Source organism: Marmota monax, unplaced genomic scaffold (assembly GCF_021218885.2).
Source record: "Marmota monax isolate L192 unplaced genomic scaffold, Marmota_monax_Labrador192_F-V1.1 WCK01_AAM20220418_F8-fsc00060, whole genome shotgun sequence".
In the NCBI taxonomy this organism is placed as follows: Eukaryota; Metazoa; Chordata; class Mammalia; order Rodentia; family Sciuridae; genus Marmota; species Marmota monax.
In genome coordinates this window covers 9,105,560-9,123,066 of record NW_026692826.1, presented here as the reverse complement: position 1 = coordinate 9,123,066, position 17,507 = coordinate 9,105,560, and the positions used below count along the sequence as shown (strand labels likewise).

General features: G+C 56.3%; 1 protein-coding gene across 9 annotated transcripts in view; it reads left to right on the top strand.

Annotated features, from left to right (window-relative positions):
• Mbp (myelin basic protein) overlaps nt 1–16,293 on the top strand; it is a 101,965-nt gene extending 85,672 nt beyond the window's left edge. For 7 of the 9 annotated variants that reach the window (XM_046448574.2, XM_046448570.2, XM_046448577.2 and 4 more), the window contains 5 exons: nt 4,528–4,632; nt 5,927–5,962; nt 6,348–6,380; nt 9,633–9,755; nt 14,778–16,293. In XM_046448574.2, coding sequence (XP_046304530.1) covers nt 4,528–4,632; nt 5,927–5,962; nt 6,348–6,380; nt 9,633–9,755; nt 14,778–14,822 — 342 coding nt within the window. In that variant the 3' untranslated portion in view covers nt 14,823–16,293. The remainder of the gene's footprint in view (nt 1–4,527; nt 4,633–5,926; nt 5,963–6,347; nt 6,381–9,632; nt 9,756–14,777) is intronic. The other 2 variants (XR_009227126.1, XM_046448581.2) reach the window with 2 other exon arrangements.
• The last annotated feature ends 1,214 nt before the right edge of the window (nt 16,294–17,507 follow it).

The following is a 17,507-nucleotide window of genomic DNA, read 5'->3' as shown; positions in this document are numbered from 1 at the left end:
GACTCCTGATGGCAGGGGGAGAAGCCGAGGTGAGGTGACTGTCCCAGCAGGGCCACCTCCCCTGGCCTGGCCCTGTTCCCCACTGTCACAGTCCTTCAGGTGTGCAGCTCCTGCTGGACTGTGAGGCTACCCGGGGTCCCCCTTCCTCCCCTGGAGACCTGCCCAGTGCCCACCATTCATCATTTCTGCTGGGGCTGGCACACGTCCCGGTCTCTTCTGGCCTGGGACGGATGGCCTTGTCTGCAGGAAGGCTGAGAGCACCCAGCAGCCTTGCCTGCACGATCCTCCTCCAGGGCGCGATGCGGAGCCCAGGAAGCCTGCCTCAGAGCCGCTGGCGTTCCACCCCCACGAGGGCCTGGGGCGGTGTGCTACAGCGGGAAGTGCACGTGTTGCAGTTCCCTGGAGAAGGGGGTTGTGCTTGTGGGGAGAGCGCAGTAGGGCAGCCAAGGAAGCTCTGGAGGTGGCTGATGCCATGGTCACACTCACACACAGGGTCAAAGCGCCGGTGCCACCCAGCGGCACACTGCAGAGCTGCTGAGAGGGTTAAGATGTGGCTAAGGTACAGTCTCCCGGCCACAGGCCCCCATACGTGATAGTCCATGACAAAGGGCCTAATTATATCTTATTTTATAAAGTAACACATAGTAAAACGGGCTTGTTTTGTGTACACTTCTATAAATTCTAGAATTGTGGAAATTTGGGTAGCTGTCACCACTACTAAGGGTACGACACCCCTCCTCCCATACCCTAAACCCTGCCAAGCCCAGCTCTGGTCTCCCTCGCTATAGTTTTGCCTTTGCAAGAATGTCACAAAATGGGATTATGTAGCATGAAAACCCCTTAGAATGATTTCTCTCACTCCACATAATTTGGAGATGCCTTTGAGTCATTGCATGCACCCTTTCACTGTTGAGTAGTATTCCGTTGCATGGACATACCATAGTGCACTTATCCCCCATCCACAGAAGAACATTTTGGTTGCTTGTGGTTGTTAGTGATCGTGAGCTGAACTGCTATAAACATTCAGGCATGGGTTTCTGTGAGAACATAAGTTTTATTTAAGATGTCAATTATTTTTCCTTCAAAATGTTGGTGACCAACATTTTCATCATAAAAATATTTCCAAAAAATGCCTCATCCCTGTTTTATTAACCAGAGCAGGAGCGGAACTGCAGGCCATATGGAAGCAGGTGGGTAACTTTCTAAGAACTGCCAAGTTGTCTTTCAGAGTCATCTGCCCCCTACCTGCATCCCCACATAGCGCATGCCAGCCCAGGTGCCCCACACCCTCGCCCACCCGGCATTACCAGCACCCGTCCCGTCGCCTTTCACAGGCCTGTGGCCATGCCACTCCACGGCTGTCCTCATCTTCCTGATGGCCCAAGTGCTGGGCGTCTGTTTCATGTGCTGACTTGACCTAGGTAAGCCTCTTTGGTGAAGCGTCTATTCAAGTGTTTTGTTTGTTTTCTTCCTTGAGTTTTGAGGGCTTTTCACATATCTTGGATTCAGGCCCTTTGTTTACATGGGAGTCACCGTGTTTTCTTCCAGTCTGTAGTTTGTCTTCTCATTTTCTTGCAGGACCCGGTTTCTTGCAGGAAAAACAGTTTGAGGCTTTGATAAGACCCAAGTGGTCCCCTGTATCCTTTACGGATCACCTTTTGGTGTCAGGTCTAACTTCTTGCCCACCCCCAGATCACAACTATTTTGCTTCCTTTTAAAGTTCTAGAGTTTAGCGTTTCCAATAGAGATTTATGATCCGTTTGTAAGTTAACTTGTATAGAAGGCGTGAATCTGGATTAGGAGGTTCTTTGGTTTGGTTTGGGTTTGGGGTTTTGCATATGGATATTTAACTGTTCCAGTAGCATTTGTTGAAAAGACCGTCCTCTCTTCTTGAACCGAATTGTGTTTGAACCCTTGTCAAAAATCCACGGGTGTGTCTGTGAGGGTACACCTCTGGCTTCTCCCTGCTCCAGGGTCATCTTCTCCAGTGCTGTCACTAAGTAGTACATCTTCAGGAGTGGGATTCTCTAACTTGTTCTTCTTTTTCTCATTTGTTTGGTCATTTGGATTCCTTTGCATTTCCGTACAGTTTTAGAATCAGTTTGTCTGTGTCATTTGGGGGACAGCTGACTTCTTCACCATGGTGAGTCTTCTAACCCATTACCACATTACACTTCTCCAATTAGGTCTTCTTGAACTTCTAGCCTTTATCTAGCAACAACCTCACCAGCTCCCTGGCCCAGGCGTTTTGACTCTTCATTCTGCACCCCCATCCCACTGGGGAAGGATGTACAACGCTGGTCATGGGCTGACCTCAGCTGGTCAGCAAGCCCAGCCCTGGTAGGAGACAGACGACCCCATGAAAATTAGATAGCATGGTTCTTGGACTAAGAATCAGGCGACATCGTCAGGTTCAAGGACACAGGCTCTGCCTCTGAGGAGGACAAGCAAGTACCTCCCTACAGCAGCCAGCAAGAGGACAAGGCACTGCGGACGTTTGGGCCCTGGCAGAGAAGAACCTGCGTATGGAGAAGAGCACAGGTGGCCAGCCCCTCTGCTGAGCAAGGCTGAAGGCCCAGCTGGGACCAGGAGGCTGATAAGCGAGGAGTGCGAGGGAAGGGAACAGTTAAGAGGTCAACACATGGTTTCAGTTATTAAGAAATCCAGGAATAAAACAGGATCATTCTTTCACCCACTAGTTGGTTCCCAAACTCTGGGCAGGCCGGTCTGTTTTGCTCCTGCCGTATTTGCAGAGCATGGCTCACACCTGCCCTGGCCATCGGTCAGGAGTGAGTGGGACCAACACAACGCATCAGGACGACACGAGTGCCCCATTCCTGGTGCGCTCACAGCCTGGAGAGGTGGACAGACCATCCACAGGTACCTGTGCAGCGCTCTGTGACTCTGGAGCAGAGGTGTCAGTGAGGAGGCCTCACTAAGGCCCAACGGGTGCAGGTGCTCGGGCCCTCCTCCAGGGCACGCCTGCCCATGTGAACGGAGAGAGGGCGGGTGCCGGGTGTCGCCCTGGTGGGCGGGTAGGTGCAGGCGAGGAGAGGGTAGAGCCTTTCGTCAGCCCTGGGGCCTGGACCCCACTCTGGGCAGGCCACTGGGCCTGTGTGACAGAACGGGACAGGACTTACACACGGCCCAGAAAGCTTGCAGCCCACCGTGTGAAGCGTGGCCAGAGGGGAGACTCAGAAGGAGAAATCAGTTAGGAGGCAGTGACTAGAGGCTGGGCCTAGAGCCTTGGTCTCCACCTGGTGGGTGAAGCCCTGAGCGTCTGTGTCCCTGTGATGGCAGGAGCCGGTAGGAAGAGAGCCAGGAATGCGTTGAGGAAAACTGCCAAGGGAGTGAATGGGGCAGTAGACCAGGAAGTGTCAAGGCACAGGCAGCAGCAAGCCCGAGGGTCTGAGGGACAAAGACCCACAGGTGGGAGTAGCCACAAATGTTACCAAGGGCATGCCTGGGAAACTCGGCACACTTGGCCGATGGCCCTTGTCCCTCTAAAGACAATAGTCACCCGTTGAGCCAAGCCCGGAAGATGAGCTCTCTTAAGCTCCAGAGATGCACCTTCAGGCATTTTGGTGGTAAAACTGTCTGTGAAGGCAGGGTCCTCCCTGCCACGTGCCCTGAGGAGCCAGATCCGGGGTGCTCACAGCCCGCTGCCTGGCTATGGCAGAATTCTCTGCTGTCCATGGGCTATGCAGGGAGCCGGACCAAGCTCCTCGGGTCTCCAGGGCGTCCCTGTGTCACTCCTGCCCGACAGCTGCAGGCTTCCCACGGGCACTACAGTGATGTCCACGTGGGTTCTGGGAGTGACCGCGAAAGGTCGAGGGAGAAGTCAAACCGAGTTTGAGCTCTAGTGCTGGCTCTTGAGTCCTTCCTTTGGTTCTCTGAGAACCGTCCTGTTCTGAAGGCTCTGCACGGATGAATGGAGCGCTGGCTGGCGCCTCCTGTGCAGGGCCGACCTCTGCTCACTGTGGACCCCGCCTAGCTGCAGCTCACACAGCAGCTAGTGCCTCTTCACATCCTTCTTATTCAAGATGAGCAAGCGTCTCCCAGTTCGGGCAGACCTGGACCGTGGTGGCAGGGGACATTTTGAGAAACAGGCCGGCGCATGTTGCCAACAGCCTCAAACCTGGTCAGCGTCCTCTTTTGCTGTTAGCGGTGGTTTGTGCACCATTCCTGAGCATTTTTCTCTATCCAGACCAGAAGCCTGGGGGTAATTAGTATTCCACCTGCCCCGGTCCTAGATGAATTGCCTTTAATTACTGTCACTTCTGCTTGGTCAGTTCCTGGCTTCAGGAGAAACAGCCGCTAAGTCAGTGATACAAACATCTACCCAGCAAGTCGCAGTCACACAACCAAATGCCCTGCCCTGACCTCCAAACCTGCCGGGGGCCTCCTGTCCCAAGGTCCTTAGCGATAAGAAAAAAGAAAATCTCCATCCACAAAGGAACAGAGGTCCCCCCTCCTGGGGACCAGACCAGGCCCCTGCCCATCTGAGTCATGCCCTCTCTCTTTCAGGACTCACATGCAGCAAGGACTGCCCACTACGGCTCCCTGCCCCAGAAGTCACAGCATGGCCGGCCCCAAGACCAAAACCCTGTAGTCCAGTTCTTCAAGAACATCGTAAGTGATGGCTCAGGGGAACCGGGAGATCGTAAGGGGGATCACGAGGCTGGGGACCCCCCCACGGCTGGCGTGCGGCCTCCCTGGGTGTGCTGGCCTCAGACACTCAGCCCTCAGCATGAACGTGCCACAGGACCCCAGGTCACAAACAGCACTTCTAAACCACCTTGCCCCTTACAGACGGCACGCTACCAAGGAGCCTGCTTCTCCTGAGACCAGGCCCAGGCTTTGCAGGACTGTGAGGCAGGACAGGGATCAGTGGCTGCCTGGGTCAGGGAGAGAGAGGCAGGAAGACGGAGCACAGGCGTCTGCTCCAGGTGGCACTGCGAGGGAGGGACAGACATTTGTCCAAGCCATAGGATGTGCGGCCCCAGCAAACCTTATACTCTTTGGTTAATATTAATAATGTGTCAGCATTGGTTCCTCAGTGGTAACAAAGGTGAGAGTTAATGGCAGAAACTGCCCAGAGCGTTTGGTAACTCTCCATAGGTATATGGGAAACGTACAGTTTCTGCACGATTTTTCCATAGATCTAAAGCTGCTTAACAAAATGAAGTTTATTAAAACATAAGAACAGCTGGGCATAGTGGTGCACTCCTATAATACTATGGCTTGGGAGGCCAAGGCAGGGGGATTGCAAGTTGAAGACCAGCCTCAGCAACTCAGTGAGGCCCTGTATCAGAATTTAAAAATAATAATAATAATAAAAAGGACTGGGCATAATAAAAATGAAATTGAAAATAATAGATATTATATAATATAGGAAATAAAAATTAAAAGTGCTCAGTGGTTAAGTGCCCCTGGGTTCAATTCCCAATACCAAAACCTTAAAAATAAAAAATAAAAAAAAAAATGAAATAAAATCAAGAACAAAATGGTGGGCTTCCAATGGTGAGCACCTGACGCAGCAGACATTTTAAGGTAAGACTCTGGTAAGCAACTTCGGGGGCCACGGGCCGGGGGCTTTCCCCGCAAAGCCCAACTGTCACAGGGTGCCTTGCCTCCAGCCTCCCCCACCCAAGTGTGGCTGGTGAGTGTCACAGGGACCAAGATGAGCCGGCTCCGGCTGGAGACCCTCACGTGTGTGTCCCACCCTCCCTGCTCATCCCTGGAGCACTTGTAGGCTCGGTCCTCCTTCACCTGGACAGAAATGGGGACGGGGTCGACGGTGACGGGCTCCTGCCCACTGGTGTGAGCCCCTGGGTGCAAACATGGCCAGTCTGACCCTGGGGAGAGTGGGCTGCTGGGAGGGAGGGTGGCTCCCCTCAGCCCAGCCTTCTTGTGTGTCTTCCAGGTGACACCACGCACGCCACCTCCATCGCAAGGAAAGGTAAGACCTGGAACACTCCTGTTAGTCCTCCCTCTGTTCGTAGGGCTTCCTGGAAACTCCAACATGCACCGAAAGCCGAGGTGGACTCAGGGCTACTCAAAGCCACCCCAAAGCCTGGGCCGTGTGGCTCCCTGGAGGGAGCTGGCAGACCTGGGCGTGGGCCTTGACCACAAAGACAAGCCCAGCAGATGCCCGCACCCTTTCCCTGAGCAGGAACCGGCAACCCTGGGCTGGGACACAGCTCCAGGGGACCCTGCTGGTCCCTGGAGCCGGATGGACCCTGTCCACCTCCTCAGGGCTCTGCCGTTCGGATTCGGATGCTTGTTTATCAGAATCTTTCTTCCCATGATTGCCATGTCACTGTTTGCTTCTCTTCCTCACACAGGGCAAAGGACTGTCCCTCAGCAGATTTAGCTGGGTAGGTGACACGCATCCCCCCTCAGCTTCTGCCCCTCTGCTCCGCACAGTCCCCGCGCTTGTGTCCGTTCTCTTTCAGTTGCTTAACCCTCCTGCCTTTTCTTCCTACCCAGACCAATTTGCACACAGCAGTTAACGGTGGCTTCCTCCTGGGGCTGGGGGTGAGGCGTGGTCTTCCCCTCCGGCCAGTGAGACCCTGCTGCTCCATGACCAGGCACTGGAGGCCGGTGCCTCTTCTCCTGAGGGCTCCCAGCAGAGCTGCCGGGCCCCCCGGGCAGCCCCGTGCTGGAGAGAATTCCCCGTTTCCTTCCGATACCGCTGAGGGGCAGAACAGGTCTCATCAGGTCAAACGGGGAACCGTGGCTGACGTTTAATCCCAGATGTTGAAATTTATTAAGGAACGACGCAGCTGAGGAAAACTAAAGATGCTGAATCTGGTTCTGTGATTTATGATGACCCCATTAACCCACAAGATCCCGTGGTTTTGTGTGTGTGTGTGTTCAGTCATAACTAAAACTCATACAGAAAGCCGTCCCGAAACGCCTCCTTAGGAATTTTAGGGTCTTTAATACCAACAGCAAAGTTTCCATGAAGATCTATAAAATGGTTGATTTGTTCAGTTTCCAGGAAGTGGTAAATTAGTGTTGGAGACTACTTAAAATCCCTACCAGTCTACCCTGACCGCCTCTCTGACTTCAATTACTACCGAATATCGGACACAGTTGGTTCTTACTTCAAAAATTATTATTATCAGAATAAAATGAAGGCGTGAACACCGACCTGTGGCAGGGGACCGGATCTGTCTGGGAAACCAATGAGCCTCCATCTAGTACAGAGCCACCTGTGCGCTCAGTTAATAAGCATCCCATAAATGAGTTTCCAAAAAGTATCAAGGAAGAAGAACAGGAAGAAAGGCAGCCCAAGCAGGCGGCAGGGAGGATGGCCGCTGGGAGAAGGAGCAGGGCTCTTGAAGCTCTGGGACATCCCAACTCTTCTCACCCTCAAGGACGAGCAGAGACCTCTGCGGAACCTGTACGCAGACACGGCTGGGGCTGCCTCTGGGCTTCTAATGAGTTTGCAAAACAGGTGATGCTCACGTGGGAGAGGACCGTGGACCAGCTCACAGCTGATTAATTTTGATTTTCTGTGCCAGCAGGAGATGAAGATGATGTTGAAAACTAAAATCATCTTTGACCCAGGAATCTGGAGCTAGCCACAGGCTCACCTGCTCTTACCTTCTAGGCGTGGACTGCCGGGTGCCGTGCACGCCATCTCTGGTGGGGCCGGGCGGGTGGGAAGACCCCCCTTTTTTCCAGGCAGTCGGAGGCTAACAGCCTCCATGCCCTCTGCGCTCGGCTTGGTCCTGCTAAAGCTGGTGGAGTCGCTCTTTCTGAAGCAAAGTCCCTCTCCAACGTGGTTTGGTGGTGGTTCTCTGGAGCTATGGGAACGTCTGTTTCCCTGGCTGGATTCCAGACGGTCCCACTGACGTCTGGCTCGCTCTGCTGTGTGTTTCCTGATAAACTCTAGGTCATGCAAAGATGAGAGTGACCAAGGATTCCAGAGGAGGAGGCAAGCCGATGGTGGACCTGAAAGCCGGTCTCTGAACTCAGTGCTCAGAGCCCTTTATTTCTGGGGAAAACCGCCAGAGTGAGACAGAGGACTTAGTGTTGGTCCGGGAAGTGTGGGTTTCTGTCGTTTAACGGTGTCTGTCTGTTTGGCACAGCACTTCCTAACTGCCACCGTCCCCGTGTGCCGTCCCGGAGTCCGCGTGTCTGTGGAAACCTCTGGGGTGCGAGGGCGGAGCTGGCTTGACTCCAGTATGTGGTGCTTGGACCTTTTGTGCCACAGTCCCTGTCCCCACCCTGCTTGATAACGCTGGTGACAGTTTCACCTGACAGGAGACACGTGTTCTGGCAGGCAGGCTGAAAGGAAAGGCGCTGGAGAGGCAGCCGTAGGGTGGACCGTGCCTGAAGAGAGGACCCTGGGTCCGGCTTCAGTGCTGCCCAAATCCCTGGAGGTGACCTTGAAGAGCTGGAACCTTCTGGATCCCATCCTCAAGGCCTCCAGAATGAAGGGCGGTCATATTGGTTCCAAGGCCCGTCCTGACACGAGGCCCTGCTGTGACTTAGTAAAGCACCATGGGCTGATGCTCAGGCTGCAGGCACAGTCGAGAGGTGGCTGATCCCGTCACTAGCGTCTTTGGGAAGGACGGTTCTCCATTCTTGTTAACAAAGCAAGAGGCAAAATCCTGGGCCCTCCCCGTGGCCCTCCTGTGGGACTGGCCCTCACCCAGGGGCTGGTGTTCCCACGTCCATGTCCCCGTGGAGCTCACGCTGGCCGTGGGAGCTCCCGTTTGGCCATCAGTGTATTGAAAAGTCTGGGACACGCTGATGCGCTCACCTCAGTGATCACTCGCCTCTGCTACTTCCCACCAGGAACTGCGTCCCTTCCTGAAGTGAGGGGCAGGCTGCGGGGTCTTGGTGGCCAGGGTGGAGTTGTCTGCCCTGAGCGGCAGGAGCCTGGGGAAGAAATGGCACTAGCCCAGGAGTAGATGAGGAGACTGAAGCACGGAGACTTTCTGACAGCAGCCTCAGGTCACCTAGCTAGAAAGTGAGGTCGCTGCGCCCCCACCTGCTGTCTGGGTGCCGCTGGCTTCCCTGCCCTCTGCCCGCAGCCAGGGCTGACAGAGCCCGGGCCCGGGCCACGCTGTGGCAAGCGAAGCTGTCTCCTGACTCCCTTGGAGAGCTTCCTCTGCACCAGAGACTTGGGGAGCGTGTCTCCGCACTTTAGAAAAGGGATGAGCCTGAAAATCTCACTGTGTGCGAGGACTCCGGATCCTCTCAGGTGCCTAGACCCAGGCAGGTGGGAACAGCCTCCAGACTGTGGGGACAGGCCTATGCGCTCTTCCTGGTGTCTGCGTGGTGCGGCTGCCGCAGGGACCCTCCCTGCACCGGGGCAGGCTGGGTGCTGGCCGTCTTCTCCTGGGGACCCCTAGCGTGTAGGAAAGCAGCTGCACCACTGTGGCTCTGGTCTGCCAAATCATGTGCTTGGGCCTCAGACCAAAGCCTGGCCAAGCCAGAGCCCTGTCTGATGGACTCGGGGACAGGCATCTCTCCAACACCTCCATTCTTAGCTTAGGGCTGACCTGCAACTCCCCAACCACTCGCCGATTCCACCTGGTGGCATGCGTCCTCCCCTGGTGCGCCCTGGTGGCAGCTGTGAGTGGACACTGAGCTCTGGTCTTCTCTTGCAGGGGGCCGAGGGGCAGAAGCCAGGATTTGGCTATGGAGGCAGAGCTTCTGACTATAAATCGGCTCACAAGGGATTCAAGGGGGCCCACGACGCCCAGGGCACGCTTTCCAAAATCTTTAAGCTGGTAACGTAACCTTCCTTCCCTGGGGAAACGCTGGGGCCTCCCCACTGGGAGGCAGGGGCCTCGAGCTTCACAGTGCCCCTTCCCTGGACCCCGAAAGGGGCTCAGGCCAAACCATGGCCCAGCACAGAGGCTAGGAGCCAGAAAGATCCTTGGTGAAAAGACAAGTAACTTCCAGAAGCCCCAGCTAGCTTGGCCAAAGGGTCACGTCCACCACCAGGGCCCCCAGGCACTCTCTTCCCAGAGCTCGGGGCAGGGGGCAGGCTGGGCCAGCGCCCTCTGCCTTGCTTCCTGGAGTCAATTGGAGTGGGCCTGCTTTAGAAGGCACATGTCCTGAGGCCTCCCTGTGAGCCAAACACCGAGCCAGGATGCCGCTAACATTGGGTGTCAGGTGGGACAGCTAATCTCCGGTTGCAACTGAGCGATGACTGAAGCCCCTCCAGGAAGGGCTGTGGCTAAAAGGCACTGGGCCCGTGGGGGGTCAGGGGCCAATGCCAGCCCGCTGTCCCTTAGCCTGTGGCCCTGGCCCCCCGACCTCTGAGACTCAGTTTCCTCATCCACGAAAGGGGTGACGTCAACGCACCTCTGCACCGACATGAAAGCAAGCCACAGCCAATGTGACACAGCTGGAGGGGCCGTGGCTCCCCTGTGGACACTGATGACGGCCGTGGGGCCCAGAGTGCTGCTTCAGGAAAACCGGGCAGAGTGCAGACCCACCCAGGGGCCTCGTGAAAGGGTAGACAGGGCAGCTACGGCCCGGGGGGGTGTCTTTCAGGGCACTTTCCTTGGGCTTTGGGGGCCTTTGTCAGGGAGCCTACAGGGCTCCTTTCTGGGGGGCAGTGCAACCACACCCCCAGCCCAGGCCTTTATCCTGAGCCAAGTCCCAAGCTGCCCCATAAGGCCATCTGCCCTCTGGGGTGCCTGGTAATGCCACATCCCCAGAGGTCTGCAGGCAAGACACGTGTGCGCAGCCCTGGCTTAGACAGGGGAGGCCTCCGTGACATCAGGCAGCGCCAGGGCCCACAGCTTTGAGACGACAGGAGGATCAGCGTCACTGCCTCCTTCCAGGGCCTCCCTCGACCTCTCTGCCCGTCCAGAGGAGGAGCTGACATGGAGGGACCCTGCCTCTGCCCACCTCAGCCACCCTTCACTTCCAGATCAGGTCTCAGTGTGGAGAGGGCTCTGTCTGACCTCTGTCCATCCAGGGCCTGGGGAGGTCACAGTAACATCCAGACAAGGCCCTCCAGATTGAAAGGCCACGGGTCCTCTGGAGAAGGGGAGTGTCCTCAGCTGCCTGGAAGCCAGATGCTCTGACCTGGGGAAAGGGACAACCCAGGACCATCACTGCCCGGAAGCAGTGGCCTCACAAGGAAGCCACATGACCTGGGCTCCTGGGCCTTGAGCCGCCCAGCTGGCCAGGGGCTGTGGACCCAGGCTGGTGCGCATCCATGGACGGGGCAAGGGTGCCAGGTGTGACCCTGTAGGATGCTCATTCAAAGCACCCACCATGTGCCTGGTGCCCGGATGCCCACCTGAGCAGTGCGGGCAAAGCAGGGCCTGGGCAGAGGCCTTGCTCTAGAGGTGCCCAGTGGTGTAGAGCGAGTTAGGGCCCCTCGGGGGACGGCAGGGCAGCGTAGGCAGTGGTCGTGTGCCGCAGGCTGGGGAGCAGGCCACAGTGCCCGTCGGGTGCCGCAGCAGGAACACACTTGGCAGAGACCTGAAGGAGGGCAGGAACAGAGCGGGAGAAGGCCTCGTGGGCTTGCAGGAGGACAGCAGCAGGTACCACGTGGCTTGACCATGACCGTGAATGAGGCACCGGGCTCTTGGATGGAGCAACAGGTGCGACCTGAATTTTAGTGTTGAAATGACGATCAAGAGCTTCTGGTTAGGACTAGTGAGCATGGTGGCAGGAGTGGTGGCTGGACTGGGGTTCTCTGGCTGGACGAGGGGAGGCGGCCTTGGGAGTCGCACAGCGGCACTGGGAGGTGCGATGGATGGAGGCGAGGTTCCAGCAAAACTTCCACATGGTGCCTTCTGGGTGAGACCAAGGACCTCGGGGACGCTGATGGAGGCGGCTCAGGCGGAAGCTGATCTCGGTCTCTGCCAGAGCGCCTCTCCTCCCGGCCCCAGGCGGTCAGGGACCCCAGGCGGCCGGTGACGGTCTCTGTCACAGAAGAAGCCTTGTCTAAGTGACGGCCCGCCCGCTTCTCCATGGGGAATCGCCTGGATCCTTCCGCCCGTGATCTGTTTTCTCAAGCAAACGAGGGTTTAATCGTGGCGCCACGATTAGCCAAGCCACGCAGTAAGGAGGCAGAGGCCAGGCCACTTGGTCTGTCATGACAGGGGCCTAGAGCCACGATGCCACTGTGCCCTGAGAGACCCCTTTCATCTTCTTGGTGAAGGACTGGCGTCGCTGCAGGACTCTCTGAAAACAGGGGAGGACGGCCTTGCGCGGGGGTCCGCTGGGCGCCTGCTCTTGCCCCTGGCCACAGCGCCCAGGCCGGGCTGCGCGGCTCTCCCTGTGGTGTCTGGGGACGACGGCGCCTGGATCCTTCCACCTGCAGCTTTCCCCCTCTGTGCCTCAGGCCAGAGGTGGGATTTTCACGGGAGAACTGAGTACCGTCTGCGCGGCTGCCCTGGGCATCTCTGTTGGGCTCGCCCGGGCAACCTGGCCCATAGAAGGGGTCCTCTTGTGTGTCCCTGCTGAGGTCTATCAGCTTGGAGGAGGGACCATGCTCGCCCTTGTCCTGCAGTACTGAGCCCTGGGAGGGCTGGCCCCTGCACTGATGTAGTCGCCGCTGGGGACCCCTCTGACCTACTTCCCTGTGCTCCTAACTGCCTTGTGGAAACATCAGGTTTCACAGTTTGTGGTGTGACAAAGTGCTCACCTAAACTTTATCTCCATGTGTTCTTTGAGTTGTGTGTGTGTTAGGCTCTGTCCCTTGTCGGAGACACAGCAGGGCCACACAGTCCCTCCATGTCCCTGGTGGGTGCGTGTGTGCAGGTCTGCCCTAGCCTAGATGCTGGAGGGTCCTGGGACGTGGACAGGTCCTATGCAGCATGGCTGTGTCCCTGGAAAGCCCCAAATCCACAAAATGAACAGAAGGTGATTGAGCTGCTGCCTGTGGTCTGCCAGGCTCAACATGGGCCAGCTCCGCCCCCCAAGATGTGGTCTGAGGTGACCAAGTACCAAAAAAAAGACTCCCCAAACATCCGAGCAAGAGGGCCATTCTGATGTGCTCTGCCTCAGCTATAAAATGTTGTGACAAGGGAGTGCCCGGCAGCCACTCCTGGGAGTAACCTTGATGCTCAAGCCAGGAGGACCTGTCCTGAACCCTCTCGACACCTGGTTCATAGTGGGGCTCCCCCAGCTGCAGCGTGTGGGGACACCTGGGGGCACAGCAGCATCGTCCCCAGGCAGCTCCTGCGTACCAGCTCAGCGAGGGTCAGGCACACTCGGTGAGTCAGGGCTGGTGACGCTGCCCACCCAGAGGCTCTACTTGGGACACCTGGTCCTGCTCCTCAGGGACAGGTGCAGGGGCCTCCTGGTTCCTGCCACATGCTTGAGAGTCAGAACCGGTTGGGGCCACCCCAGAACAGAGTGTCCACGTGGCTCTGCCCTGCCTGTGTGTGGGTGACACAAGTGTGTGAAATGTGTGTTTTCCTAAATAGGTTCAAAACTCTCCTCAGATTCTTTTAGAGAGCAGCTAAAATTTTTAAATTTCTCTGTAGTTCAGGGGATGCTTTGATTTATCAAATGTAAATACATTTCAATTAGTATGGTTGTGACTAACTTCTGCGACAAATGCTCCTAACTGCCCACTGTGGATGGGTGGCTGAATGACCTGGACTTGAGCAGCAGGAGCGCCCAGGAGGGCCACCTCAGTCTCTGGCCAAGCAGCCTGTCAGCAGGTGAACCAGCCCAGCCGACTCCTAAGGTTGGCGCGGGGTCTCGGAAGGCTGGTCTCCCCTAAGCTGTCACCTGCGAAAATAAAACTGCTTAGACAAGCTTCCAATGCAGAGTCCTATTACAATGCACAGAGCCCGAGATACGAGGCCGCTCGTCCTGAGCTGTCCACCCTGACTGGCACACCCCTGGCCCCGTGCATAAGTCACCCTCTTGCTGGGCACCTTGGGACGAGGTCCAGACAGGGCATGCTGTCTCCAATGCTGGCCTGCCCCTGGCAAAAGGCATGCTCCTTGAGCCTTTTGCTTTTACTGAGGACAAATGAAATCCTTGAGAGATCAATTTTCACGCACAATCTAAGATTAAAAACAGAAAGCCACAGAGAAAGAGCAAAATTTGAGTGAAATTTGATAATTTAAAATACACACACACAAAGCAGTGCGGTCCCCCAGGTCTGTCTGAATGGCCCTGAGTGCAGGGACCAGTGTCCCTTCTTCAGGGCCCACGCTTCCCTCACGCTGTGGTCACCGTTGGCCTGGGCTCCCTCTCAATCCGAGTGCCAACCCTTTTTTCCTTCAAATTGCATGTGTTGAGATGGCTCGTCGGGCATGGTGGTGAGATCCTGTCGGTCACAGTGTGAACACGCCCTCTGTGCCGTTGGCCTGCCTGGGTGTGGCAGAAGGGCCACGCGGAGCGCCAGGCCCCGGAGCAGCCACGGCCAGGTGGTGTTTCTGGTGCACCCGGCGATTGCTGCGCTCAAGGGCACTGCAGTCTTTCCAGAAACGCAGCCACCCCTGTTGTTTCCAATCTCCCTCAGTCGCCTGGATTCCAGGCTGAAGAACTAAAGTGAAGGCAAAACACTGTAGCAATGGACAGATGCGGCTGAGGTACAGCGGCCGTCTGGGAGTCGAGGTCAATCTTTTCAGTGCTGAGGGGTGGACCCGCACTTGCTAAAGGAGGCGCGGGAGACGGAGGCATCCTCTCTCTGCAGCACCTTTTATTCTGGCACAGGATGCCAACACGAGCATCTCAAGTGGTTTGTGATCAGGTGACCCCAGCAGTGGGGCAGCAGTGGGGCCACAGGCTCTCACCTAACTCCTGTCTCTTCCTTTTCCCAGGGAGGAAAAGACAGCCGCTCCGGATCTCCCATGGCGAGACGCTGAAGCCCTGCCTCCTTGTTCCAGACCCTGTCCTCCGCTTCTTAATATAACTGCCTTAAACCTTAATTCCATGAGCAGGGACTAGCTAGTTAGAGCAGACGACCCTCCTAACCCCGTGGAGCTGTGCAGGCAGCAGGCCAGGCACACGGCACCTACTGCCAATTTCTGACCAATAGTTAAATGCAAAAAATGGAAACAAAAAAGGTCAAAACTATCACATTTCATTTAAAGATGAGCTTCCTCGGGGCCTTCGCTGCCCTGCACGTGGCCCTGAAGCTTAGGGGTCTGCTCTCTGTAGGCCGAGGCCCCTGGGGTCCCCCCTAGTTTACCCAACTCCACCCCTGGACTTTCTTTTTGCCGGGACAGCGCTGCCCCTTGAAGCTTTCGCCGGCGGGCACTGCCGTGGAGCCGCTCGCCTGGAGCCAGAGAACAGGGCGCGGGACTGTTGATCCGAGCTCCCTTGGTTTCCTTCCCCTCCCTCTCCCACCTCCTAAAGCACCCCTTATGTTTCCTAACAGGATTAGACAGTCCAGGAGTGGCTTACTACACAGGGAGTTTTTGGTACGTGGACGCAGGCTGGGCAGCTGAGAGAGACCAGTGTGGGGCGGCGCAGAGAGGGGGGCGCCTCCAGGCCGGCCCCCCACACCCCACCTGCAGAATCCGAGCACGGCAGAGGGAGGGAGAGGAGGCACACGGGCTGGGCGAGGGCCCCAGGCAGGAAACGGGAACTTGGGGAGTTGGGCACTGGAGACGTCGTGCAGGTGGCCCCGGAGCAGCCACTGTGAAGAAGTGCTTCCTCCCCAGAGCCCAAGGAGAGTCCAGGAGACTGCATCTCAGAGTGCGACTGCAGGAGTTCTCTGGGCGGCCTCACAGAGTCACTTCGGTCACTAGCATTGGGCGTGGCCAGCGTGGCTCACACTGGCAGTGTCCATTGGCACACACTAACCCGCAAGAAAATCTAACCTTCCCCTCATTCCCCTCCTAGAAATGCCCCGTCCTCCAGGAGTGTGCCCATTCCTGAATGACTAACCTGACGCGGGGTGGGCCTGGCTGACCTCGGGAGGAGGAGCTCTGCGCACCCTCCTTCCCTGCCCTGCCCTGCCCACCCGCCTCTTGATTTAGCTTGTCTTCAGACCCGTCCCGAGCCCCACGCTGGCATCATCTCCTGTACAGCAGAGATGGGGGGTAGCCCGATGCCCACCCGTCTCTTCTTAATCCCACTCTAATTCTGAATGTTCGGTGTGGGTCTATCTAATGCCTATTAATACCAGCCTCCGCCACGAGAGGGTAAGAGGGAAAGCAGCCCGATCCCTGAAACCAACCCTCCAAATGGTTCCCTAGAGCGCTGGCCTCTCGGGGCAGTGCAGGCTGCGCGACCTCCACCCATGGCTCTGTCCACGCAGCGGGTGCTGCGGACATGGGTCAACGGGGACCTCACTCTTCTTGAAGATGGAAATAAAATAATGAACTTGCAGCCATCTTTGCACGGTGTCTCATTTCGTGTTCTGGCTCATAGAGCACGAGGCTCGTCTCGGGGCCAGGGGAGCGCTCATCCCAGGGGTGCAGTCGGAGCCTCTGACCCCCCTCAGAGGGGTGGATGGTCAGATGCCACGCCTCGACAATCAGAGGCAATGCCCGCTCTCAAGGAAGGAATTTTAATTGCTCTGAAGAGAAGCTGCTAAAGTCGGTCTCCATCTTGCGGTTCGCCCGCGTGAGAGCCCTGGGGATGTGACCTGAGGGATTCTGGAAACTTACTCTTGATCATACACAGTTTCCTGGGCAGAGGGAAGTGTTTCCCAGACTGCATTAAGGGATTTTCTCTTTTTTCGCTTACAGTTGCCTTTGGTTATAGGAATTCTATTCCAGAAAGATAAACCAGAGTCCCTTTTGGGTAGCTCCTAACAGAACCAGGGTTCCTTTGTCTGCTCAGTCGGGGCTGTGAGAACTAGCTGCATTCAGGAACTGCGGGAAGGAAACCCACCCAGAACGAGCGTGGAGACCACAGCCGGTTTTCTGGGGGGGCATGTTGCTCCAGGCTCCAGCTTAATTAAGGACCAAGTGCAAGGACCTTAGGGTGCCGAAGGCCACCATTTGGGGGTCAGGACACCTGAGCCCTGCAAGCGCTGTTACACTGACTCAAAGCCCAATGTCCACTCTCCTCCCTCTTCCCTTCTGTACACAAACCCTTCTGAATGTGGGACTCGAAAATCACGCAAAGATGATTAGATTTTAAGATCTTGCGCTCTTTTACTTGGTGAGTCTATTTTAAAGTCACATACATTCCCCTCCTAGAAATGACCTAGATGGTAAATAAACCAAGGGTATATAATACAGTAAGGAAGCATTTACATGATCATGCAATATTCAGGTAAATATTTTAAAGCAAAATAAAAACTGAGCCATTGAACGTGCATCTAGACAGGTCTGAGTGCTTCTCCTGAAAGCTGACAAAAATCCATTTCCAGGCTGAGTTCTGTTGAGAAGGGTTCCAGAACCTTCCTCACGGACGTGGGTGCTCTCCTGTGGCACAGAGCTGGCTTGGGCCTGCTGCCGTGATCTAGAGATGATGGGGTGAGGGCATGAAACTGCACATCAGAATCAGCCCCGTGGACACTCGTCATCAAGCCGCACAGCCACCCATGCTGCTTAGTCCCCAGGGAGAATGCCAGCCACAGGGCCCCGGGGCAG